The sequence below is a fragment of the Eptesicus fuscus genome, chromosome 10 (genome assembly GCF_027574615.1).
Source record: "Eptesicus fuscus isolate TK198812 chromosome 10, DD_ASM_mEF_20220401, whole genome shotgun sequence".
NCBI classification, from domain to species: domain Eukaryota; kingdom Metazoa; phylum Chordata; class Mammalia; order Chiroptera; family Vespertilionidae; genus Eptesicus; species Eptesicus fuscus.
Window position 1 is genome coordinate 27909807 of NC_072482.1, and position 27263 is coordinate 27937069.

Sequence of the window (27263 nt, forward strand, 5' to 3'; positions counted from 1 at the left end):
CACTTTTTCTATGCAGTCCCTAACGCTCCTCGCTTCTGGCAACTATCAGTCTGTTATCTATATCTATGAGTCTGTTTCTGTTTTGTTTGTTCATTTATATTGTTCTTTAGATTCCACATAGAAGTGAAATTATATGGTGTTTGTCTTTCTCTGACTGACTTATTTCACTGAGAATAATACCTTCTAGGGCCATCCATGCTGTCGTAAAAAGTAAGATTTTTTGTGGTAGAGTAATATATATATATATATATATATATATATATATATATATATATATGACAACTTTTTTATGCACTACTCTACCGGTGGGCACTTGCGTTGCTTCCAAATCTTGGCTGTTGTAAATAATTTTGCAATGAACATTATAGGGGTGCATATATTCTTTCAAGTTAGTGTTTTGGATTTCTTCGGATATATGTCTAGAAGTGGAATTGCTGGGTCATAAAGCAGTTCCATTTTGAATTTGTGAGGACCCTCCATACTGTTTTCTTCCATGGTTGTACCAATCTGCATTCCCACCAACATTGCATGAGGGTTCCCTTTTCTCTACATAATCAAAAGTGTTTTTTTCTTAGAGAGAAGCATCTAATCAGTAGGCATCTAATCATTTATTTTTTTCTGAATGGCCTCTTCCTATGTTTATCTACATATATAAAAGGCTAATATGCAAAGTGTCCCCTCGGGAGTTCGACTGGGAGACTGGGAGTTCGATTGCTTGCTATGACATGCACTGACCACCAGGGGGTGGTGTGGAACATGGCGGGCAACCAGCAGCAGTGGTGGCTGGCTGCTGAGCGAGCGAGGGAAGGAGGCAGCGGGGAGGCTGGGAACCTGATCGGCCCTGATTGCCAGCCAGGCCTAGGGACCCTGCCCATGCATGAATTTCATGCACCGGGCCTCTAGTTTAGTAATAAACCACATAGCCTTACCCCAAAACAGTGATTCATTTTTGTTGCCAAGTAAAGATAACATTGGCCTCAGAAAGGTAGAGATAGGTTTTGTGAATATTTTCATTAGTATATAAGATCCATCAAGATGGAGTTTTATCTGATTACTCAACAGTGAATCCCTAGAATAGAACAGTGCCTGGCACATAGTAGGTACTACCCAGATGGATGGGTGAATAGATGGATAGATAGACAGATTGAGATAATACAATATAGTGGGTCCTGGAGATGTGCTGCCTGGGTTCAAATACTGATCCTACCACTCACTAGATGTGTGACTTTGAGCAAGTTGCTTCATCTCACCCTGCTTCAATTTCCTTAGCTGTAAAATATGGATCAGTGACTCTTCATAGGATTAAATGTTACAATGTTTAAATGAGGTAATATTTGTAATGCACCTAGAGCAGTTCCTACCAAAAAAAGCAGTGCATGCTCCACAATGCTTGCTTACTTGCTGAATAAGTGAACAGATGAGTGCCCGTTTTAGCTGTGTGGATGATGAGACTCCTCACAGTAGTGATGAAGACTAATGGATAAGGTATCTAAGCCTGAGGGACAGTCAGCAGATCAGAATGACAGTGAACAACACTTCATAGGAGGGCAGCAGAGCACTTCTGCTTTCTTATTCTAGGAAGGTAGACAAGTCACATGGTTTTAAATGCCAGGACACTGCATATCCACCAATCCACTTTTATAAGTAAGTGATGCATAAGTAAAACATACAGTGAACATTTTAGGAAAACAAAATGGTAATTATATTTTTACTGAGTATTTAAGAAATTATTTAGCTTATGAACACATTCTTCATTGCATAAGCATTCATTTGTATATCTCAAGCAATTTCAAAACTTTTAGTCCCAGAGTGGAATACATGGACTAGACATAATTCTAAAAAAATGTTTCTTATATTTATCCAGAACAAGGTAGAATTAAATTTTATTGTAAACTAAAATAATGATAAAGTAATAATTACTAAATGCACACTCTAAAATATCTCAATATTATTTATTACAACACAAAAATGGTGGCTGCCCCATTTTGCAGATGAAGGAAGAGAGGGCAGGAAAGGGTAAGTGGCTTACCTAAGGCCCGTGGCTATGAATTAGGGAAGCTTGGATTCATTCCAACACCAGAGCTCCAATTTTTAGTCCTGGAGCCCTACTGCCTCTTCTGAATTAATGTTCGCAGTGATGTCACCAAGGCCTCAAGATATCATTATTTTATGTCATGGAGAAAATGATGCATATGTCAAAAACAGTGAGTTGGTAAAGTCTTAGGTCCTAGAGGGTAGGTTCTCAATTACCAGAAAACTGGTTTTGTCTGACCATGTCATGGAAATAGACACTGCTCACATTTTGTCTTTGAAGGAGCCAGTGTAGTTACTGATAAAGGCAGTTTTAATAACTTTAGATTATGTAATATTTTACAATTGACATTATAAAGTACTTTATTTTCATCTTTATGGATTATGTTACAAATTCTCAGAATTCATGTTTCACTTATTTTCCCAAATCTTAGCATCCCTAAATTTAACATGGTTTCATATGTGAGATCATTCACCTGAGGGCTCTGCTCTCTAAGCTTTGGCTAAATTAGCCTTAAGTCCTTAAATTTTACTAGAAAGCTATCTCCCAAATTAAAATCCCAAAGCACTTAAGCCTAAAATTGATTTTATTCTACCTAGTGTCGAGTTACATAGATTATGCTGCAAAATCAAATAAGGCTTAAAATTATGATTTGTATTACCAGAATTCTCTAACTAATATAAACCACATTACTTCTTGCTTTACTTTATCCATTGTCCCCTAACCACTACAAAAAATACTGAAGCACTTTTAATAAATCTATTAACATAGAAAAAAATTGAATATATTCATTTGTCTCTATTTTCATAATTTAAGCTATGGACATGAGATGTGTTACTGTGGGGCTTTGTTGATTAGTTTTTTCATTTTAAAATAAAAACTCTTTGAGACATTTTACAAATAAATGGAAATTTAGGCAGGAACAGAAAGAATAACAGATGGGAGTCTCTCAAGAATATTATATGTCCTCAGGGATGATATGTTATAGAAGTTAGGTGATCCTAGATAAACAGAATATAATAGAATTTATGACTGTGATATTATCTTAATATAATGAATACATGTGTGATTCATACTAAATAAATAGAATATTATACATACTATTTAGTATTATATATTTTACTAAATATAACATATTTCTATTTATCTATCCACACAGGAATAGCATAGACTAAAGAATATTGAACTGAAATAGACTTTAAAAATAATTTAGTCTAACATCATCATTTATAGAAGTTTGAGGCATTAGAGATTTCAAATAGTGATCAACAATGTAAAACATATTTTTTGATAGAGATATGATTAAAAATCAAGTGCTCTTATTTCAAGTCTGGTATTTTCCCCACCAATCCAAGTTGTTTCTTGAAAGAGCATATATATGTATATAAAACATTTTTCTCCATGTAGAAATATTTGCCAAAATGCAACATTTTTAATACCAGGATTTGGTCAGAGAGCATAACATTATAGTTATGTTCTTATGGGGTGCAGCAAAAGAAGTACAAGTAGGGATACACCCCTACTTTAAAAAAAGAAGAAAGATCTCAAATAAGCAACCTAAAGCTATATTTATAAGAACTAGAAAAAGGAAAAGTAAACTAAGACCAAAGGTAGCAGAAGAAAAGAAATAACAAATATTAGATCAGAAACAAATCAAAGAGGAAATAGTAAAACAACGGAGGAAAAAATCAACAAAATCAAGAGTTGGGTTAACAGTTAGTTACCTACAAGGAAGTACCCATATGGATGTCAGCTGATTTCTCAACAGAAATTATGCAGGCCAGAAGGGAGTGGCAAGAAATATTCAAAGTGATGAACAGCAAGAACCTACAACCAAGATTGCTCTACCCAGCAAAGCTATCATTCAGAATTGAAGGTCAGACTAAGAGCTTCACAGACAAGAAAAAGCTAAAGGAGTTCATCACCACCAAACCAGGATTACATGAAATGCTGAAGGATATTCTTTAAGAAGAGGAAGAAGAAAAAAAAGGTAAAGGTAAAAATTATGAACAACAAAAAGACATCAAATACATACCTACCAACAAGTGAATCTAAAAATCAAGTGAATAAAAAGTCTGAAGAACAGCATGGACTGGTGAATATAATGGAATCAGGGACATAGAAAGGGAGTGGACTGACAATTCTCAGGGGGAAGGGGGTCTGAGGGGGGTGGGAAGAGATTGGACAAAAGTCTTACACCTATGGATGAAGAATAGTAGTGGGGAGTAAGGGCATGGGGTGGGGTGGGGAATCGGGTGGAGGGGAGCTATGGGGGGAAAAAAAAGAGAAACACCTGTAATAATCTGAATAAAGATTTATTAAAAAAAAAGAGTTGGGTTTAAAAATTATTGACAAAACCTTAGATAGACCATGAAAAAAAGAAAAAAATACTCAAATAAATGAAGTCATAAATGAAAGAAGAAATATTATAAATATTATAGAAATGACATGAATCATAAGAGAATACTAGTAACAATTATATGCCAACAAAATGGGTAACCTAGGAAAAATTGATAATTTCCTGAAAATATACAACCTATCAGGAAGAAATAAAAAGTCTGAATAGGCCTGTAACTAGTAAGAAGATTGAATTAGTAATAAAAAACCTCCCAAACAAGAAATGCCCATGTCTTCACTGGTAAACTGCATCAAACATTTAAAGAACAATTAACATTCTTCTTAAATTCTTACAAAAAACTGAAGAGGAGGAAACATTTTAACCATATATTATGAAGCCATTGTTATTCTGATATGAAAACTGGATAAGCCGCCCTAAAAAAAAAACAAAATAAAAAACTATAGGAAAATATTCCTGATGAATATAGATATAATAAAAGTCCCCAACAAAACACTAGCAAATCAAATTCAACAGCACATTCAAAAGTTCATATACTATGAACAAGTGGGATTTATCCTTAGGTTGCAAGAATGGGTTAACAATTGAAAATCAATTGTGATATACCACATTAACAGAATAAAGAATAAAAAGCATATCATCTCAATAAATGCAGAAAAAATAGTCAAAATTCATTGCTCTTTCATAATAAAAATACTCAATGAATTAGGAATAGAAGGAAATTATTTCAACCCAAAAAAGGCCATTGCTTTGCATCACTTTTAACAAATGGGGCTACGTCAAAATAAAAAGCTTCTGCACAGCAAAAGAAAATATCAACAAAACAACAAGAGAGCCCACTGCATGGAAGAACATATTTGCCAATGTTACATTGATAAGAGTTTAATCTCCAAAATTTAGAGGGAACTCATACAACTTAACAAAAAGAAGATAAACAACCCAATAAAAGAAAATGGGCAAAGGGCCTAAATAGACACTTTTCAAAAGTGGACATACAGAAGGCCAAGAGACACATGAAAACATGCTCAAAGTCACTAATCATCCCAGAGATACAAATCAAAACAACAATGAGGTACCATCTCACACCTATCAGAATAGTTATCATCAACAAATCAACAAATGACAAGTGCTGGCAAGGATGTGGAGAAAAAGGAACCTTCCTGCACTGCTGGTGGGAATGCAGACTGGTGCAGCCACTGTGAAGAGCAGTATGGAGTTTCCTAAAAAAATTAAAAATGGAACTCCCATTTGACCCAGTAATCCCACTTGTAGGAATATATCCCAAGGAATCAGAAACACCATTCAGATAGGACATATGCACCCCTATGCTCATAGCAGCACAATTTACCATAGCTAAGATTTGGAAACAGCCTAAGTGCCCATCAGCAGATGAGTGAATTATAAAACAGTGGTACATCTACACAATGGAATAATATGCTGCTGTAAAAAAAGAAAGAACTCTTACCATTTGCAACAGCATGGATGGGCCTGGAGAGCATTATACTAAGTGAAATAAGCCAGTCTGAGAAAGGTAAATATCACATGATCTCACTCATTTGTGAAATATAATGAACAACATTAACTGGTGAATAAAAGTAGATACAGAAACATAGAAGCAAAAAACAGACCATCAAACCTCAGAGGGAAGACAGAGGAGGGTGGGATCTACCAAAGGACTTGTATGCATGCGTATAAGCATAACCAATGGACACAGACAGTACTGGGGTGAGGGCATGTGCTGGGGTGGTGGGAGCAGGTGGGGAGAGGTCAATGGGGGAGAAAGAAAACATATGTAATACTTTCAACAATAAAGAATTTAAATAAAATATACTATATTTAATAAAGTATTATTGATGAAAAAACAATTTAAATAATTAAATAAATATATAAATAATAAAAAAGGCTATATTTGATGAATCCCCAGCTAACACGATACTCTACAATGAAAAACTTAAAGTTTTTCCTTTAAGATCAGAAATAAGACAAGGATGCCATCTCTTGCTACATCTATTTACCATATCACTAGAAGTTTTAACTAGGGCAACTAGGCAAGAAAAAGAAATAAAAGGCATCTAAGTAAGAAAGAAAGAAGTAAAATTGTCCATGTTTCTGACAAAATGATCTTATATGTAAAAAAATCTAAATATTAAAAAAACTAATTCAATAAAGTTACAGGATACAAAAGCAACATAAAAATCAATTGTTCTATACACAAACCACAGATTACACTGAGTGGCCAGATCATTATGATCTCTGAACGCATAATAATATGGCCACTCAGTGTGTATGTGTGTGTGTGTGTGTATGTGTGTGTGTGTGTGTGTTTGTGTGTGTGTATATTAGAGTCCTGGTGCATGAATTCGTGCATGGGTGGGGTCCGGCCAGCCTGGCCAGGGGTAGGGGACATGAGCAGTTGGCCGGCCTGCCTGCTGGTCGAACTCCTGGTCGAGGGGACAATTTGCATATTAGCCTTTTATTATATAGGATACACACTGAGTGGCCAGATTATTATGATCTCTGAACGCATAGATCATAATAATCTGGCCACTCAGTGTATATAAAAAAGGAAATGAGAAAACTATAAACATTGATGAAAGAAACTAAATAAGACATAAAAAATAAAAAGGCATTTGTGTTCATGGATTGGAAGAGTTCATACTGTTAACATATCTATATTACCAAAAACAATCAATAGATCCAAAGCAATCCCTATCAAGATCTCAATGGCATTTTTTAAAATCTAGAAGTAAACAATTCTAAAATTCATATGGAACCACCAAAGACGATGAATAACCAAGTCAATTTTGAGAAAGATCAAAGCTATAAGCATCATACTTTCTGATTTCAAATAACATTACAAAGATACAGTAATCAAAACAGTATAAACATCAATGTACTTGCATAAACAGCAATGTAGACCAATGGAACAGAAGAGAGAGTCCAGAAAAAATCCATGCATAAACAGTGAACTAATCTTTAGCTGGGTACACACTAAAGAAAGAAGAGTGTCTTCAACAAATGGCGCTGGGAAACTGGATAGCCACATGCAAGTCAACAAGATTGGACCCTGATCTTACACTATACACAAAAATCAATTCTAAATGGATTGAAGACTTAAATGTATGACATGAAGTTCACTGATATTCATCAGTGTATGAAGTTGCAGTATACAGAATATACACACTACTTTTAATAAATGTTTATGTTTTTACTTTTCATGTTACAAATACCTTTGCTATGAACATTCTAGTACATGCCTCCTCATATTCAAGTATGAAAAATTTAGTAGTGTACATCCCCATCTCTAACCAGGAAAATTTTGTTTTTTAGTACATGAACATCTTCAACTTTACAGGTGATACTACAAATGGGTTTCCAATAAAACTTTTTAAAAAATCACTACACTGTCATCCTGTGGTTGGAATTTTCATGGTTGTTATAATAGGAAGAAAATGTCCAACTAGATTCTCCCCCTTTTGCCAAAGGAAAAGATTGGTTCTTAACAGAATGCTGATGGTATCTCTTCATTAACCATCATGAGCTTAAACAGAAGTGGTTATTCCTCTGGGAAATGTATCAATGATCTCCATGTCAAAACGACAGGCGGATGCTTTTCAGCCCTTGTTCTTACTAGAGCTGACTTCAGCAAGGCTGAGCAGCTCCTCTTTCTTGAAACGTGCTCTTCTGCCTTCCAGGATATTACATTTCCTCAGTTGTGTCCTTACTCCTCAGCCTACTTCCCTGTCAAATATTGAAGGTTTGTCCATTATATAAATTTGTCATGAAACATTTTGTAAAGCAAAGAGAATAGCTGGTTCCTTTGTAACTTCCTCTGCACTTATTAGGGGTTAAGGTTTGGTGTCATTAAGCAACTTGGGCCCACAAACAGAAGTCCATGCACTGAAAAGTGTAAGCAATTAAATAAAATACTACCAAGGAAAGTGTTTTCCTACCACCAGAGAGAGGGCATTTACTCTCGGACTTTGGAAGTTCTCATGTGGACATCAGGGGAGGCAGAGTTTTTCACACTTCAGGCACAAAATTGAAAGTGTCGAACTGTTTCCGTCTCTCCTCACATACTGAGCTCTGTGTGTTTTTGTTAAAGGAAACATTAAACAACCTGTCAGCATACACACATTGGATTAGAGACTCTTATCATGTGGAGAGTCTCTGGCCAGTACAGAAAGACATTATTGGAAACTGAGTGTCAAGAGAATAATTATATCTTTACATTCACTGACTCAAGAAATCAAGTATAGTTCTCTTCCTTGGTGTTTTATACTGCAAACCTGTTGTTTTTAATTTTCTGAGCTCTGACAACCCACTGTGCTTAAACAGCAGCTCTTAATCAGAATACAATAATTAGATAGTTAGAGCCTGCTTGATATTTAGATATTCAGAGGGGCTGCATTGTGCAGAAATGAGTTCATAAAGTTTGTTTTTCCCCCTCTGATTTACCAGATGATGTCTCTTTAAGTATTATCATATGGTTATGTTACTAGAGGCCCACTGCATGAAATTCATGCATGGGGGAGGCAGGGGCGGGGGAGCCCTCAGCCCGGCCTGTACCCTCTCACAATCTGGGATGTCTGACTGCTGGTTTAGGCCCGATCCCGGACATCCCTCTTGCAATCCAGGACCGCTGGCTCCTAACCACTCACCTGCCTGCCTGCCTAATCCCTCTTAACCACTCACCTGCCTGTCTGATCATCCCTAACTTCTCGCCTGCCTGCCTGATCGCCCCTACCCGCCTCTGCCTGCCTGATCGCCCCTACCCGCCTCTGCCTGCCTGATCACCCCTAACTGCCTCTGCCTCCACCCCCACTGCCACAGTTCATCTGGAAGGACATCCAGAATGACGTCTGGAAGGTCATTTGGCTGTCTGGTCTAATTAGCATATTACACTTTTATTATTATAGATAATTTGCTTGTATCAATCATTAGTGCCTAGCAATATAAGTATATCTTACATACACACACACACACACACACACACACACACACAGCTACTATGTCATAGTAGCAATGTAAGGAAAGAATAAAAAACCAATAAGGGATTGATACAAAATCTTTTAAATACAGCATACTTAACAAGAAGGGAAGACCTGCTTAATTGGTTGTCCTTTTAATTTCAAGGTAACTTCACTCTTTCACACACTGAATTTACTCTACTTTAATTACATGTCGAGTTGCTCTACATCACAGGACAGATATCAAGGTTTTAGTGAGATAATCCCTTAGTAAATGCCAATCCTTTCAAACAGGCTTTTCGAGAAAAAGTATTTAGAATATAGTCCATTAGCATTACATATCCCTGCAATTCTGAGATTCTGTCCTCCGCTAGATAATATCTCTCTTTTTAATAAGCTTCTACTAAAATAACCTAAAATCACCCTGTTGCTCCATTTATTCTTCCTCAAAATATTACCATTTGTTTTCTGTTATTATTGGTCTCCTGAAACTGCTAGTTGACCTACTTTAGCTTTGGCTTTGAACATATGCTCCTTTGGGAAACTTTTTCCATCTTTGGTTTTTGTAACAATACATTTTTTTCCTTGTCCTACTGCCAATCTTTCTACTTCTAAATCACTTTTGTGGGCACTTCTTCTTTAAATCATTTCTCTATTTCTGATCACCAATCTTTAGCTCTCGCTTTTCTCTTTCTACAAAATCAATCCAGTCAATGATGTGGTTTCCACTATCACATATATAAAACACTCACACAGCCAAATCTTGGTCAAGATTTCTTGTGAATTCAAATAACTTACTCTCTATCACAATGTCCCATTGATAGGAATGGTATGCAACAGGAATGGACTGATAAAATGGACTGATGGATTAGTGGTAATGGCAAGCCAGTTAAATATCTGAAAATCATCCCTGCCCCAAATGCAAAAATGAACCTACTGTCTTTCCCTATAAATAATCTTGTGATCCACATCTTAATTAGATAGCATAAAATTTCTATTTATATAAGCCAAATTGGTCATTCAAATTCCACATTTTTCTATTTTTTAACCTACAATTATTCACAAGTTTAATAGCTTTCATAGTCATCTCACTCTTAAGGCCACATGATTTTTATTTAAGCATTCCTATTACCTAATGTTACCAATTTTTTTTTTTTTAAAAAAAATATTTTTATTGATTTCAAGGAGGAAGGGAGAGGGAGAGAGAGATAGAAATGTCAATGATGAGAAAGAATCATTGAATGGCTGCCTCCTGCACACCCCCTACTGGGGATCGAGCCTGCAACCCAGACATGTGCCCTTGACCAGAATCAAATTTGGGACCCTTCAGTCCACAGACTGATGCTCTATCCACTGAGCCAAACAAGGTAGGGCACATTACCAATTCTTGACGGATAGTCTAAACACCTCCAATCCTATACACTTCAGCTGCTGTTACCGTGAAAACTGCATAAATATATTAATACCTTTTAGACTTCTTAAGTGGCACCTCTGGGCACCAGTATACACATATACACTATTTTTTATTTTATATGGGATCCATTATTCTCAGGCTCTTGCTCACTTTCCCAACATCAAGTCTTTCTCCTGCTCAATTCACATTAAACTCCATGGCTCCACAATAATAAGTTATTTCTACTCCCACTCTCCTCTCCTAAGTATTTCCATTACCTATTCCTCTGTGTGTGGTTGTTTTATCTGCCTGGAATGACAGTCTACATTATTTACCTGGTAGACACTTGATCATCTCTAACTACAAACTCCCTTACTGCTCCAAGGAGTCCAGAAGCCTTCCTTTTCTATTTTCTATATTGCCTCTGTATATTGTTCATATTTCTATTAGGGTAAATAGCTAACTGTATTAGAGATATTTGTGTATCTCCTGGAGTGTTGAGACCTTGCATTTAATGTATGCTCACAAAAGTTAAATTCTATATGAAAAATCCCTTTATTGGGGGAAATATATAGTTATGGGTATGTAAAGCAAAAGGGAAGATATAGAACATATTAAGCGATTAGTATACTTAACAAGCAACCTTAAATTTTTTAAGTAGCTCTCTGTAATAACATAAAATGAAGCAAAATAATAACATTTAAGTCAGCATGCATGCTCTTATTCTAAAATATAGGTTAATAATGAAGACAACAGACTAATTATCTAAATGGAAATTTAGAAAGTGGGCTGGCATATGCACAGAACTCTGTAGAGAAAATTCTTACATTTTAGTAACCTTATATGAAGCAGAGACTGGGAATGGTCTTCTAGTTCCATTTCTTAAATCATATTTTTGGCTTGTTATTAAGCCAACCCTTTCATATATCCATTGATCACCAGCATGGGAGGGAACAAAAACCCATCCTATCTAATAAAAGAGTAATATGCAAATTGACCGTACCTCCAATACACCCACCAGCCACACCCACCAGCCAATCAGGAGCTAGTATGCAAATTAACCCAACCAAGATGTTTGCGGCCACAGAGCGAGCAAGAGGCTTGGGTTTCCCCAGCAATGGAGGAAGCCAAACTTCCTGGCTGGCCCTGGCCTCAGCTCAAGGCTACAAAGTTTCAATTATAGAAGATAAATAAATTCCAGATCCCAGGGCCTCCACTTGGGTTGCCGGGGTGTGTGGCCAGCCTGCAAACCACCACAGGCCCTTCGCCCAGGCTGCCCCATGCCCCAAGGGAACCCCCACCCTGATCCAGGACACCCTTCAGGGCAAACCAGCTGGCCCCCACCCTATCTAATAAAAGAGTAATATGCATATTGACTGTCACTCCAACACAAAAGATGGCTGACCCCATGTGGACACAAGATGGCCACCACAAGATGGCCAGCAGGGGAGGGCAGTTGGGAGGGACCAGGCCTTCAAGGGAGAGCAGTTGGGAGAGACCAGGCCTGCAGGGGAGGACCGTTGTGGGGGACCCAGGCCAGCAGGGGAGGGCAATTAGGGGTGACCAGGCCGGCAGAGGAGGGAAGTTGGGGGCGACTGGGCCTGCAGGGAAGGGCAGTTGCAGGGGACCCAAGCCTGCGTGGGAGAGCAGTTGGGTGGGACCAGGCCTGCAGGGGAGGGCAGTTAGGGGTGACCAGGCTGGCAGGGGAGCAGTTAGGCATCAATCAGGCTGGCAGGGGAGTGGTTAGGGGGTGATCAGGCTGGCAGGCAGAAGGCAGGCAGGCGAGCAGTTGGGGGCCAGCAGTCCGGGATCGGGCTTAAACAGGCAGTCAGACATCTCTCGAGGGGTCCCAGATTGGAGAGGGTGCAGGCTGGGCTGAGGGACACACACCCCCATGCACAAATTTTGTGCACCGGGCCTCTAGTATGCTTAATATTCTCATGATATGTACCACACACGTAGTACATAAGATGGAAAAAACAGTCTGATACTGAAGCAATTCTAAAGATGAGAACAGTAAACTTTTAGTATACTTTGGTAGGTTAAAGTAATGTTTGTTGAATGTCTCAAAATTTCTTTTAGAAACCAAGTAGATGGCTCAGTAAAACAGAAAACTATGAAGTTTTCCTCTCTCTTCATAAAATGACATAATACAAAAATCAATAGAAATACCTGGTTTACTCCATGAAGATCTGGAAATCCACCAATAAAGACAGACCATGATTCTGGCAGGGGTTTTTCAGACACGTGATTGACAGGTTCCCTTGCTTTTAAGGTCCTCCCTAGAATAGTCAGCTCAGCTTTACATGGGTCCAATTCTTGCCTGCAACCATTTAGAAAAGTAATTTATGGTTTTAGCATGTGTTGTGTAAACATTTATCTGACCCATTAATTAAGCTATTAACAAAAGAAGAAAGATTTAAGTAAATAGATTATCACACCATAAAACCAACAAAGCCAGAAGTAGATTAATCTGCTCTAAATTAGAAACCCTTAATCCTTTAAGTATATAAATACAAAGTTAAATTTAGACAAAACAAAAAATTGTAGCAATCACCTAATAAAATAAATAAATCCTCATAATAAAGCAATCTCTTTCAGCAGTGATTAAAACGAGGTTAGAGTACAATATTCTGCTTCAGGTTTTTACATTATTAAATTTTCTGTGTGAGTTAGAAAATATTAAAAAGTATTGATTTATATATGGTTACAGTACTGTCCCCTATCTGTAATTTTACTTTCTCTGGTTCCAGTTAGTCATATTGTCAAACTCAGTTCAAAACTATTAAGTGGAAAGTACTAGAAATAAATAAATAAGTTTTAAACTATGCATCAGTCTGAGTAGTATGATCTCACATTGTTTTCCTCCTTCTGGCCAGGGACATGAGTCATCCCTAGATATGCTATTTGCCCATTAGTCAGTTAGTATCCATTGACTGTCCCAGTATCTCAGTACTGGTGTTCCAGTAACCCATATAGTATCCTAACAGTAAGTCACAATGCCTACGTATGTCATTCACCTCACTGTACTCATGACAGAGGCATTGTATCATCTCACATCATCACAAGAAGGGTGAGTAGAGTACAACATATTTTTTAAAATATATTTTTATTGATTTCAGAGAGGAAGGAAGAGGGAGAGATAGAAACATCAACGATGAGAGAGAATCATCGATAGGCTGCCTCCTGCACACCCCCCACTGGGTATTGACCCCTGCACCTGCAACCCAGACATGTGCCCTGACCAGGAATTGAACGATGACCTCCTGATTCATAGGTCAATGCTCAACCACTGAGCCTCACTGTCCAGCTAGTACAAGATATTTTGAGAAAGAGGGGCCATATTCACATAACTTTTATTATAATATGTTGTCATATCTTTTATTATTCACTAGGGGCCCAGTGCACAAATTTGTGCACCTTGAAAGGAACTATGGGCCGTGAGGCTGAGGTGGGCACAGGGGAGGGTCTCGGCCCATCCTCCGCCCCCCTGCCCGGCCTCTCCCACCGCGGCCTGGGTCCCCTGTCTGCCAGCAGCCCCACTCCCGCTGCCGCTGCTCCCACATACTGACGGCACAGAGTGATTGAGGCCGGCTCCAGTAGTGGGTGCTAGCAGCGGCTTCGACACCAGTTGTGGGTGCCAGCAGCAGCTGCTGCCCCGATGGGAGCAGGGGGAAGTGGAGAAGCCCTCAGGGGCAATCGGGGTTGGCATCTGCTGCTCACACATGCTGACAGCGCCAAGTGATTGGGGCTGGCACCAGGCACTGGCAGCGGGTGCGAGCAGCGGCTCCGGTGCTGGTGGCAGGTGCGAGCTGGGCCAGCACTGACAGCAGGTGCAAGTGGCATGTGGTAGCAAAGAATTTTCAGTAACAACCAGAGGCTCACCCCAATGATGAAGACCAGAGCCGTGCCTTGGTCTGGCACCCCTGCTTACCTGCTCCACCATCCCACCCATGGCCAACGCCTGCATTGTTCTGTGTGCACCCCCTGGTGGGTTTTTCAGTTGTTCCATCGTTTGGTCTGTTTACATATTAGGGTTTTACATATATAGATAGATTATTATTAATTTCTTACTGTGACTAATTTATAAAGTAAGAGTTATCATAGGTGTATACATATAAGAGGAGACATTATATATGTGTGTGTGTGTGTACATATCCTATATAATAAAAGGGTAATATGCAAATTGACCCTAACTGCAGAACAACTGGGAACAACCAGTCGCTATGACGTGCACTGACCACCAGGGGCAGATACTCAACGCTGGAGCTGCCGCCTGGTGGTCAGTGCACTCCCACAGGGGGAGCTCTGCTCAGCCACAAGTCAGGCTGATGGCTGCGAGCGCAGCGGCGTTGGCAGGAGCCTCTCCTGCCTCCTCAGCAGCGCTAAGGATGTCCAATTGACAGCTTAGGCCCGATCCTCCAGAAAGCAGGCCTAAGCTGGCAGATGGACATCCCCCGAGGGGTCCCGGACTGTGAGAGGGCACAAGTTGGGCTGAGGGTCCAACCAAAATGCACAAATTTTTGTGCACCAGGCCTGTAATATATATTCAGTACAGTCTATACACCCACTGGGGTTCTTGGAACATATCTTCCAAAGGTAAGGGAAGCAATAGTTAATCCGATGCACAATACATGTTTATGGTTAAAAACAGTAATACTGCAATGATTAATTATTTGTAGCAATATAAATCATACTAAGATACAAAGCATGCAAACTTTTTAAAAATGAATAAATCAAATATAACTTAATTAGACAACTCCCAGTATTAATTTTCCTGTGCCCATATTTTAGAAAGATGAGATAAAAAATACTTTGACAGTACTTTAACATGTAGATATGCATGTCTCACTTACTCTATCTACCTGTTTAATCATCTAATCCAGGGACTGAAAACTATGGCATATAGGACAATTGTTGCCTTTCCACCACTTTGTAAGTAAAGTCTAACTGGAACAGAGTCACAGATTTCTTTACTCATAATCTATGGCTCTTTCACAGCAGAGTTGAATAACTACAAGTAAAACTCTAAGGCCCAAAGAGCCCAACATATTTACTACCTAGCTCTTTACAGAAAAAAGTTGGTAGATCCTTACCTAATCAATTTATATATTTAGCTACCAAGCAAGTACATCTATATATATAAAAACCTAAGTGACCGTTATGAAAAAATGACCAGAACAACTGGTCAACCAGACGCTATGATATGCACTGTCCACCAGGGGGCTGTCGCTCAACGCAGGAGCTGCCTCTGGGGTTAGTGCGCTCCCACAGCCAACCTCCCATGGCCTCTTCCCCCAGCTGGCCCCACCGATCAGCCCTGATGGGGGGGCCAGCCAGCCAACTTCCTGTAGCCTCTCCCACACCCCTGGCTGTCCAACGTCTCTATGGCCCCTTTCCCCCCTGACCAGCTGGCCAACCTCCCGCAGCCCCTCCCCCGCAGCTGACCAACCTCCTGTGGCCCCTCCTCCTGGCCAGCCAACCTCTTGTTGTCCCTACCCCCAGTCGGCCAACCTCCCATGGCCTCTCCCCCCACCAGCTAACCTCCCATGGCCCCTCCCACATGCCAGTCAACTGCCCACAGCCTCTCTCCCTCCCCCACCAGCAGCCTCCCCTACCCCTGATCCGGGGGCCAGCTGGCCAACCTCCTGCGGTCCCTCCCCCTGGCTGGCCGCCCCCTGATAGGCCTCGATCACCTGCCAGGCCAATGGACCCCACCCATCCACGAATTCATGCACTGGGCCTCTAGTTTTATTATAATCCTTTCAGAGATGATAGTACACATATTATAAGATACCTAGGTAACATTCACCTATCAATGCCATTCTATATCTTGACTATGTGATAGTCTGTCTTCCAAATATTTATATAACATGCTTAATGAAGAAGGTAAAAAATAAAGCTCTATGAAATACCATATTGTGAAGATACTCAAGTGATCACTACATAGGTCAAATGGCAGAATATTACTAGTAAGAATTCCTAGAAATATTAGCAACACAAATACACATTTGTATGTCCCCTCCATCATAATTCAACATTGTTTTCAATATTCATCTTTGTTATTGAATTTAATAGTTTGTTCATTTTCAAGATATATCATTATATTGATATTTCAAAAATTTATTCTAGATTTAGTATACATTTGGTACTATTATAAATATTGCTGTTATAAACATGCTAGTACATGTAGAGTTAATGCTCTTACCAGTACTTCATTCATCTTTTGGGTTGAGATTATCAAATATCGTGTTCTCCCTTTTTTCTCTTAATTGTGATGAATTATGTTCACTGGTCTTTTAAATATTTGAGTGAATTTCTGGGATAAGTCTAACTTTTTTTATAATGTATGTCTTGATTATAAAACACAGGGTTCACTTTTCTACATTTTAAGGAATAGAGACTGGCCTTCATATTTCCTGTCTTATACTGGTCTTATAAAATTTTGCTATCAAGATTATGCTGTCCTTATATTCTACAGAGAGTTTACATAATATTAATTTGATATCTGCCATTTATATACGGTAGAATTCACTAGTATAACCACTTGGGCTTAAAGTTTTCTTTGAGGAAGTTACTAAATATAGATTCAATGTATTTAATATAATATAGTTAACTATGTGTTATCATGTCCATTTTGTTAAACAGTATTTTTTCTTAGAATTTTTTTCATTCAATCTATATTTTTAAAAGTATGGCATAAAATATTTCATAATTTCCTGATATTATATTTTTATTGATATTAGAACTATAGTAATGTTTCTTTCTGGTGATACTATTTGTATCATTTCTCATTTTATTTGTTTTGTGGATAAATATTGGCAGGGAGTAGTAAATTTCAAAGAACACACTTTTGCCACTGTTAATAGTCTTAATTCTCTATTTGCTTTCTACAGCTTTAATGTCAGCTCTTATCATTATGATTTTCTTTTTTTAACTTTCTTTGGGCTTAACTTTTCTATTTATAAGGTTTTTAACAAATTATGCTCATAAGATTGTAAATTTTTCCTTAAGGATTAATTTTTCTATGTTTAACAAGTTTTATTTTAATTATTATCTGTTCAAAATATGTTCTAATTTCTTTTTTCCCCCTTTGATCCAAGAGTTATTCAGAATTATATTACAAATTTACAAATATACAGGGATTTTCTGTTTTTTATTATTATAAAAAATATTAAAACTCAAATCAAGCTTGTTCAAAGAATGTTTTCTATTTGCTTTCAAGTCTTTGAAATGTATTTGCCTAGACTGCATATCCCAGGATATGGCCAATTTTATTAACGTTTTCATGACCCTACAAGTCTGTAGTGAAGTGCAATATGGTCAGGTTTTAACATATACACAAACATACACACATTTAGCCACTTTTGTATTGAATGTAAAATGGGAATAATTAAATAGTTAAGTCATGTCTATGATGTCTGTACATTTTTTCTTTAAAATATATTTACAGATTCTTTGCACCCCTCTTCCATATGCATCATGATATAAACTTAATAGAGCTAAAACCAAGTGTGTCCAAGAAGCCAATACTGAGGCTTTTATAAAAAGAGTTTTGAAAAACTTTTGAAGATATAAATGATGTTCTCTATATTAAGAACATGGGAGAAAAATGTGTTGCACATTTTTAGAACCCATTTCTTATTCTTAAATTCTATATTTAAAGCAAACTAGAAACTTTCTGGGTTAATTACTTATTACAACTAAACTGTTAAAAATATCTTATGGAGGTTATAGTTTCTAGGACGCTATTCATTAATTGACAAAAATAAAAAGCAGAGCATGGCAGAGTAAGAAGACTCATTTGTAACTCTCCTTAAACCTATAACTAGTCAGATATCTATAACCCAACAAAGGTTCCTCTGCTCAGCAATACTACCATGCCTGAGAGGGAAACAAAAGCACAGATAAGAAATGTGACTGCACCAAACTAAAAAGCTTCCACACAGCAAAGGAAACCATCAAGAAAACAGAAAGGCAAACAACTAAATGAGAGAAGATACTTGCAAATGAACTTATGATAAGAGGTTAATATCCAAAATATATAAAGAACTCATACAAGTCAACAACAAAAATAATTTGATTAAAAAATGGGCATATCTGAACGGACATTTTCCCAAGGAAGACCTACAGATGGCCAAAAGACACATGGAAATACATTCTATGTCACTAATTATTAGGGAATTAAAACAATAATGAGATATCACTACACACCTATTAGAATGTTTACTATCCAAAAGACAAGAAATAACAAGTGTCAGGGAGGAGGTGGAGAGTGTCAGTGAGATTATAAATTGATGCCGTCACTATGAAAAACAACATGGAGGTTCCTTAAAACTTTAAGAATATACCTACATATGTTCTACCAAGTCCTACTTCTGGATATTTTCCCAGAGAATATGAAAACACTTTGAAAATATATATGTGCCCCTATGTTCATTTCATCATTATTTACTACAGCCAAGATTTAAAAATAACCAAACAATGGACAAACGGCTAAAGAAGATGTGGTCTATCTATCCGTCTGTTTATTTATATAGACAGATAGATATATATTCATAATTTTCTTATATGATTATATAATAATTTAAGAAAAGACATTATTGGATATTTAGTTTCTAAGATTTTAAAATAATAAATAATTACATGATAATTAATTCTTGAGTTTTCTCACCATTACTTGGTTATATCCTTATGGAATATTTCAAGAAGTAAATTATTAAATAAAATTATAGACAGTTTTAAAGATTTATCAGCAAATTGCTAAATTACACTCTAGAAATTTGATTCCAATAAGCATTGTGAGAATGTTGAAGATTTTGTTCAGTTTTATATTTATATTTCATGTAAGATCTTATCAGTATTTTCAATGTATTATCTGCATAAAAATTCTTCCCATCCAAAAAATATTTGCTAATATTTTATGTTTACAGACAAATTTGAATGTCATCAATACTGTACAATGAGATTCTATGTATATGGCAGATTGTATTTTATACACTTTCACTGTAATATTTGAAACCAATTGCATTGCTTTAATTATTGAAGTGGCATAATTTATTTTGACATTTGGTATGCCAAGTATCCTCTCTTCCAACTCTTCTTCAGAGATATTTTTTGTTGTTGTTAATCCTCACCCAAGGATATTTTTCCATTTTAGAGAGAGTGGAAGGGAGGGGGGAGAAATATAGAGAAACAACTATGTGAGAGAGACACATTGATTGGTTGCCTCCCGCATGCACACAAACCAGGGCTGGGATGGAGCCTGCAACCAAGGTACGTGCCCTTGATCAGAATTGAACACAGGACCCTTCAGTCCTTGGGCTGATGCTCTATCCACTGAACAAAACCAGCTAGGGCTTCTTCAAAGATTTTGACATGTTGAAATTTATAATAGCTAAGATCTGGAAACAGCCCAAGTGCCCATTAGTAGATGAGTGGATAAAAAGGCTGTAGTACATTTACACCATGGAATACTATGCAGCAGTAAAAAAGAAGGATCTCTTACCCTTTGATACAGCATAGAAGGACCTGGAGAGGATTATGCTAAGTTAAATAAGCCAGTCAGAGAAAGACAAGTATCACATGATATCACTCATAACTGGGATCTAATGAACAAACTAAACTGATGAACGAAATAGATGCAGAGACATAGAAGCATGGAACAGACTGTGCAATCTCAGAGGGTGGGTGGGTGATAAAAGATTACTTGTATGCATATATGCATAATCCATGGACACAGGCATTAGGGTGGTGAAGGCATGGGGTTGGAGGTGGAGAAGGGTTAGAAAAGGTCAATGGAGGGAAAAGGAGGGGCTTATGTAATACTTGCAACAATAATGATTTAAAATCTATTTTTTATTCCCAAATTGTCGGTGGTATTTTTATCAAGAATAAAAGTTATTCTATATTCTAAAACTTAAAGGCTATATATATATGTGTGTATATATACACAAACATGTGTACAGACACACACCTGCATACTTGTGTCTAACAAATATACATATGTTTCCTATATTTATATGAAATATTAGAATACTTAATCCAATGGAAATAAAATTTTCTACCTTTTTTTCCTTCATTTACCTAACTGCACTTAGTCAATATTCAACTGCAGTCTCTATCTTTTGGAATTACTTATTTAGATAATAATAATGAGTAATGTGAAATACAATATATATTAATTTAATACACAATTATATGAACATGTGTAGTAAGGACTACTATACAATATAAATGAATTAAAGTTAGAAATACTCCAGAAGTGATCCTTGAATGATAAAGATGACTATGATAGGAAGAGGGAAGAATAATAGATAGTGTAGAAGTGAGATTCTGAGTGAGAGTGAAAATTGGAAGGGAAATGTGTGAGGTGGAGTTTTAATGGCTTTTTCTGCCTACAGTTGGTAACAAGAGTTCAGTTTAATACCAGATATTTCATATTCTGTATGTTGAGTATGTGGGACATGTTACATTCTGTACAGATATTAGTAGTTCATTCATTACAATGTCAACAGCCTTTGTTATGTTATTACTGTATCCTTACACCTGGAACAAGGACTTGCATGTGGAATATTGTACTAGTATGTGTAGGACATTGAGCAGTTTTACAGGACCACTGTCTGGAAAGTGCTTAATGACTGACCGACAGCATTTTACTTTTAAAATTGTATGTTTTATTTTTTCCAATTACAAGTACTAAAATAAACTGCTAAAACTATAAAAAGGAAAAGCAAAAACAAACAAACAAAAACCTACATTTATCCCAGGAGGAACCATAATTAATATTCTATTACAATCTAAAATTTTCATTTTATTACTGAATGTCCCCAAAGTTGAGAATGTAACATAAACATTTTTCACAGTTTGGCTTCTTTGGTAATTTAATAATATAATGTAAACATTTATGTATGTTAATATTATTGAAAACTATTAATTTTCATGAATGTATAGTAATAGTTCACATGTTTGTACACTTTTTTTCCCCTAAAATGTCTAATCATTAGGTATTTGGGCAACCTTTTCCCCAGTTTTTTCACTCCTTTCTTTGAAACTAATGCATGGCTATTTCATATATCCTAATACACAAATCTATTTACTTTCTTAGGGAATTTTTCTAGAAGCTGATTTTCAGTATATAAGCTTTCTCTATACTTAAATTGTAAATTCCTAAATTTTCGTCAGAAAATTTTCTGTTAGTTTTATGTGACAATGTACCGAAACTATAGCCCTTGTTATTCAATCAAACACTAATCTAGGTGCTGCTATTAAGGCATTTTGTAGATGTGGCTAACATCTATTTCAACAATCAGTGGACTCTAGGTAAAGAACATTACCACCATAATGTGGGTGGACCTCATCCAATCAATTTCAAAAGCTTTAAGAGCAAAACTGGTTTCCCTGGGAAGAAGAAATTCCACAGCATCAGCTCCTGCTTAAGTTTCCAGCCTGCAGGCCTTGATGGCAATATTTGACACATTTTGTACTTATCCAGTCATACTCCATAATCGCATAAGTCAATTCCTTAAACGAAATCTCAATATATATTTTCTGTTGGGTCTTCTCTAGTAAAGCCCTGACTGATACAGACGGTAACTAGAGTATTGAGTTACAGAAATATTTGACCCAATGTACAAGAAGGTCTTTCATATCTTACAATCCTATCAGTGAAGCAGTATTAATGTTAATTGAGTATGGAATTTGATACTTTAACTGGAGCCGAGCCTGATAATAGTTTTTGTTAAAATCTCAGAACATGTCTCTCTTAATTAGTGTTAACCACATTGAATTTAATTCCTTAAGGAGGTTTTCTGCATGAATAGCAATGGAGCAGGTGATTGGCCTTTGACTATAATCCAAGATATAGACTTGCAAATGACCTTTGATCTGGATTAACGAATATAACTAAGTATTGGGGAAAGGTTCATATATTACATAAGAAAATTAGTTCTTATAGACATCACCTTCAAAGCTTTTCCTTGAAATTTATAATTTTTATTTTTAATATAATTTCTATTCATTGTCACAGAGGGTAGACTGCTTCACAATCAAGAGCACTATTAGTATTTAGTACTAATTCTGTAGGCTTTCATCTTTGGATAAGTATGAGAATTTTCTTTCATGCTTAAATTTCTGCATTGGTTATTCTTGTTTTCAAAGTTATTATCATTTCTGAAATAAATTACCCTTGGTAATTGAACACAAGGATGACATATCATCTTTTCTCATACACATATTCCAGAGAGCAGGCAGCTAAACTGAAGGAAAATGAAAGGTAAGAATGCCTCCTTTATAACAATGTAGACTATCAGGTTTTCTTTGCCGAAAATGCAATTCTAATATTTCATCTAGCGGGATTGTTATTTTATTCAAGAGACGCACTTTTTAACAGCAGTCGTATCTTTCCCCTTAGCCTCATTAGCATGGAGGTCACACTGTTCTGATTGTGCCCGACTGAATCTAACAGGAATTGACTGAAGGTAGGAAAACAGTCTTACAACATTATTGTTTAGCTTTTGCTGATGATACAGTTTGCCTAGCACACCATGCAGTGTAAAATTTTTCTATCAAGGCTTTTTAATGCTTTCTCTAAAATCAGCACACAGGGTGCTTTAAAGGTCAAATGAGTAGACAAATTTATTCTGCATAATTATAAATATATATAGAACTCTCCGGAGGACTCCTGGTGTTTAAACTACCTTTAATTGCTCTTTTCCCAAACTTGCAGTGATTGTTCATATTTGTCATTTGTATTCACACAACAGTAATCATTAACATCTCTCCACTAATTAGAACCTGAAGGAAAGTTTAGTGTGCCATAAATCCTATCCATTCTGTTTCGGTACTCAGGGTAGATCCCAAGAAAGGTCAAACAACTATACTGAGCACAATAGAGATGTGGGTAACCTACCTACTATTTTATTATTTGCATGACTGCCATATCATTATACAGCAACAAGTTATAAGCTTCCACATGCGTTAGTAGAGTGGAAGGGACACCTGGATTAGTCCAATCTCATTTATAATAATAAAAGCGTAATATGCAAATCGACTGAACGACCAAAAAGTGGAACAACTGGCTGGACAACCTCCCGGAAGAAGCCAGGGCTGCGAAGGCCTACCCTGGCACGGATTTTGTGCATTGGGCCTCTAGTAAATAATAAAAAAGCAAATATAAAAACTCCATCATGTTGGAAATCAACTCTCTCTTATATGATTATTCTTGAGTATTATAAAAGTCATAGGGGTGGATGGAGTTAGGCAAAGTTTGGGGAGGAGGGGGACAACTACAATAATGTCAACGTTAAACATTTTTAAGAGCCCTGGCCTGCATGGCTCAGTGGATAGAGCATTGGCCTCCACACTGGAGAGTGTCTGGTTCAATTCCCAGACAAAGGCATGCACCTTCAGTTGCAGGTTTAATACCTACCCCCTATTGGGGCACATGTGGGAGGCAACCTATAAATGTGTCTCTCTAACATTGATACGTCTCTCTCTTCCTCCTCCCTCCCTCCCTTCCACTCTCTAAAAGAAAAAGAAAATCAATGGAAAAAAACCCTCACTCCTCCAGTGAGGATTAAAGAATATTAATAAAATTAAAAAGTCATGATTTAAAATTACTCTAGCTTCCATCTTATGTTTAAGAAAGCTGTTTTTAAGTGACAGTGTTAAAACTTTCCATAGAACCTGAATATGTGTATTCTCTTTGTTGACTGCCTATAATATTTATATATTGAAATCATTACTTTATTTAATCAGCCATAAAAATATAAAGAAATTGCTATAAAGTCAAAATAACAATTCTTTCTTTTTAGAGAGGCTTCAGACCCAGAAGCTTTTTGTTCACACAAACAGAAATAAAAGATAGACATTAATTTAGGTATTTGATGCCAATACACTACTCCTTTTTTTTAAAAAAAATATTTTATTGATTTTTTACAGAGAGAAAGGGAGAGGGATAGAGAGTTAGAAACATCAATGAGAGAGAAACATCGACCAGCTGCCTCCTGCACACCCCCTACTCGGGATGTGCCTGCAACCAAGGTGCATGCCCTTGACCGGAATTGAACCTGGGACCCTTCAGTCCACAGGCCGACACTCTATCCACTGAGACAAACCGGTTAGGGCCCAATACACTACTTCTTATCAAATCAAATTACCCCAGCTATCTAGGGATATTTTATATTCATTTTGCTTAGAAGATATTTATTAAGTTCCATCTGAAAATTGATTCTTTAAAGGGGATTAAGCAGTTATAGGGGCTCTTTTTGTTCAATTCCTATAATATTTAATTCAAGTAGTTTCCACAGGTGACATAGAATTAGTTGCTCCCAGCTTCCACTGCCCCATCATATCTTTATAAAAAGTAAGATAAGTTCAACTCCCTAATTTAAAACTTTGAATGGCTAGTCATTGCCAAAAGGATTAAGTCTAAAAATCTGCAGCTGGAATTCAAGCACCCGCCCCTCCAGTTCTGGCTCTTCTTTAATGACCTGTGCCTCTGACAGCTGCACAAGGGGAATTTTCTGCCGCACTTAGGTCAGTGCCCTCATTCTCATTCTCCCACCTGCCAGGCTTTCTCTTCTCTCCATTTAAATGCTACTCACAAATTAGCACTTCTGTGAGCTTCACTTATTACTTAAAATGCTGTTAATATTTGTAGTCTTAATTATTTCTTTATCACGTACTACCACCTATAGTATACCCTTCAGTTTTGCATTCAATTATGTACTGTCTCTCATCATGGGATTGTTTGATATTTCCATGTTTTGTCTCTCCAGTGAAAATAATAACCTCTCATTTGATGGAGTTATTTTCGTCCATCCTTGATTTTTTTTTTTTAATAAAAGCTAGGCATTAGCCTACTGACCTTAAAAAAAAATCAATTCTGCATCAATGGTGTTCCTAGAAGTACACCAACTATTCTTTTCTACCCTTAATAAGTGTGATTCTAAGTCAGCGGTCTTATCATGGACTGGAAGCCCAGAAACTACCACATTGGGAGACAAGTCTGTCCCCAGTCTCCACGTTAGGACAGACTTATCCCTTTGCCCATGGGGCTTTCTACAGGAAAAGTAACTGTTTGCATTCATTGAGCCATACTCAGATTTTCTAACAAATATGGGCAACTGAACAAAAAGCAGCTAAAAGCTTTGAATTTAGTATTGAAAATACCATGGAAGTGAGTTGTTTTCTGGTTAATTCTAAAGTACATGTTATTCCAGTTGATCTTTTCCTGTAGGGTACATAATCTTGAAAACCGAGAATAGACATGTTTTCCCTTGTGTTCCTATGTAGAACAGAAGTTATTCTACATTATGTCATGATTCTTCTGAAGGACTGTTCCTTGCTAAAACTTCAGATCTTTTCACTGTATGTCTAAATATATTTTTGCATGTGTGATTGGCCTTAAATACCGGTGATGTGGTTATTGATTACATTAATACAGTGGTTCTAATTAAATTATATTTCAGGACCATATGCCATATGTTTCTATAAAACATAGTATAGAAATAATTGACATTAGATTATTAAATAATAAGATCACTGATTAAAGATAATCAAGAACAATATATGCAATTGTCTTTATCATTATGAGCAATTAAACCACTTCTAGTAATATTTCCTTGAGATGAAAAATCTGCTTTAGAAAAACACCACCAAGAAAATTTAAAAATTAGATTAATTTAGCATAGATTTACACCTTATATTGTTTGGCAAAATTGTTTAAACAAAGTATTTTAAAATATTATATACATAATTTCTGAATACTCAAACTATACCTGAATTTTTAAAAAAATTATTAAAAGAATAAAGCAAAGCAGATTAACTTTGAAATACAATTTATTAGTTTTAAAGAGGGTTTATATAGTGGCACTTTCATTTCTACCATGGGCAATCTTTAAGAGAATCTTGGGTTATGTTGGGACTGTGTCAAAACAGTTCAAGAAAACAGCAGAAGTAGAAGTGACAGAGGAAGTCTGCTTGGTTAGAGACCGGGAGGATTAAAATGCTCATGGAAACCACAATGTGATGTGATGAAATCATCCTCAGACAACCTGATTCACCTCTTTTCACTCCTGAATCTAAAAATCTGTCCTTTGGGTTATGAGATATTGGGAGTTAGTGCAAGGCTTACGCTGCAAGTGTAAGCCTCACATCCTTTGTTGGGGGTGGTCAGCCCATAACACCTTCAAATTGTGATGCTTATTTCATGAGGAGAATTTGGAGAGTAAATTCCTAGTCAGATTAGTCATACAATTAAGTTCCATAAACGGCCATTTTCAGTTCAATCTAGTTGCATTTCCACAACTACTTGTAAAGCAGATTATTCTGCTGTATTACACATCATTTTTGGGTGCAGCTGGGGTAAGAGGACAAGGTGCCATAGCTACCTGACAACAAATATGTTTGTTTACTCCCCTGGATTACTTCTGTTCCTTGGTCCTTTCCAAAATTGCTTTTGTGGGAAAAGAGGGCAAGCATGAACTTTGGAGTCAGAAATAATTCTTT

The 27263-nt window shown here is 36.9% G+C and overlaps 1 protein-coding gene across 1 annotated transcript in view; it reads right to left on the reverse strand.

Annotated features, from left to right (window-relative positions):
* EYS (eyes shut homolog) overlaps positions 1-27263 on the reverse strand; it is a 1391558-nt gene that overhangs the window by 518086 nt on the left and 846209 nt on the right. Inside the window, 1 exon segment of the mRNA XM_054722350.1 lies at positions 12933-13074. Coding sequence (XP_054578325.1) covers positions 12933-13074 — 142 coding nt within the window.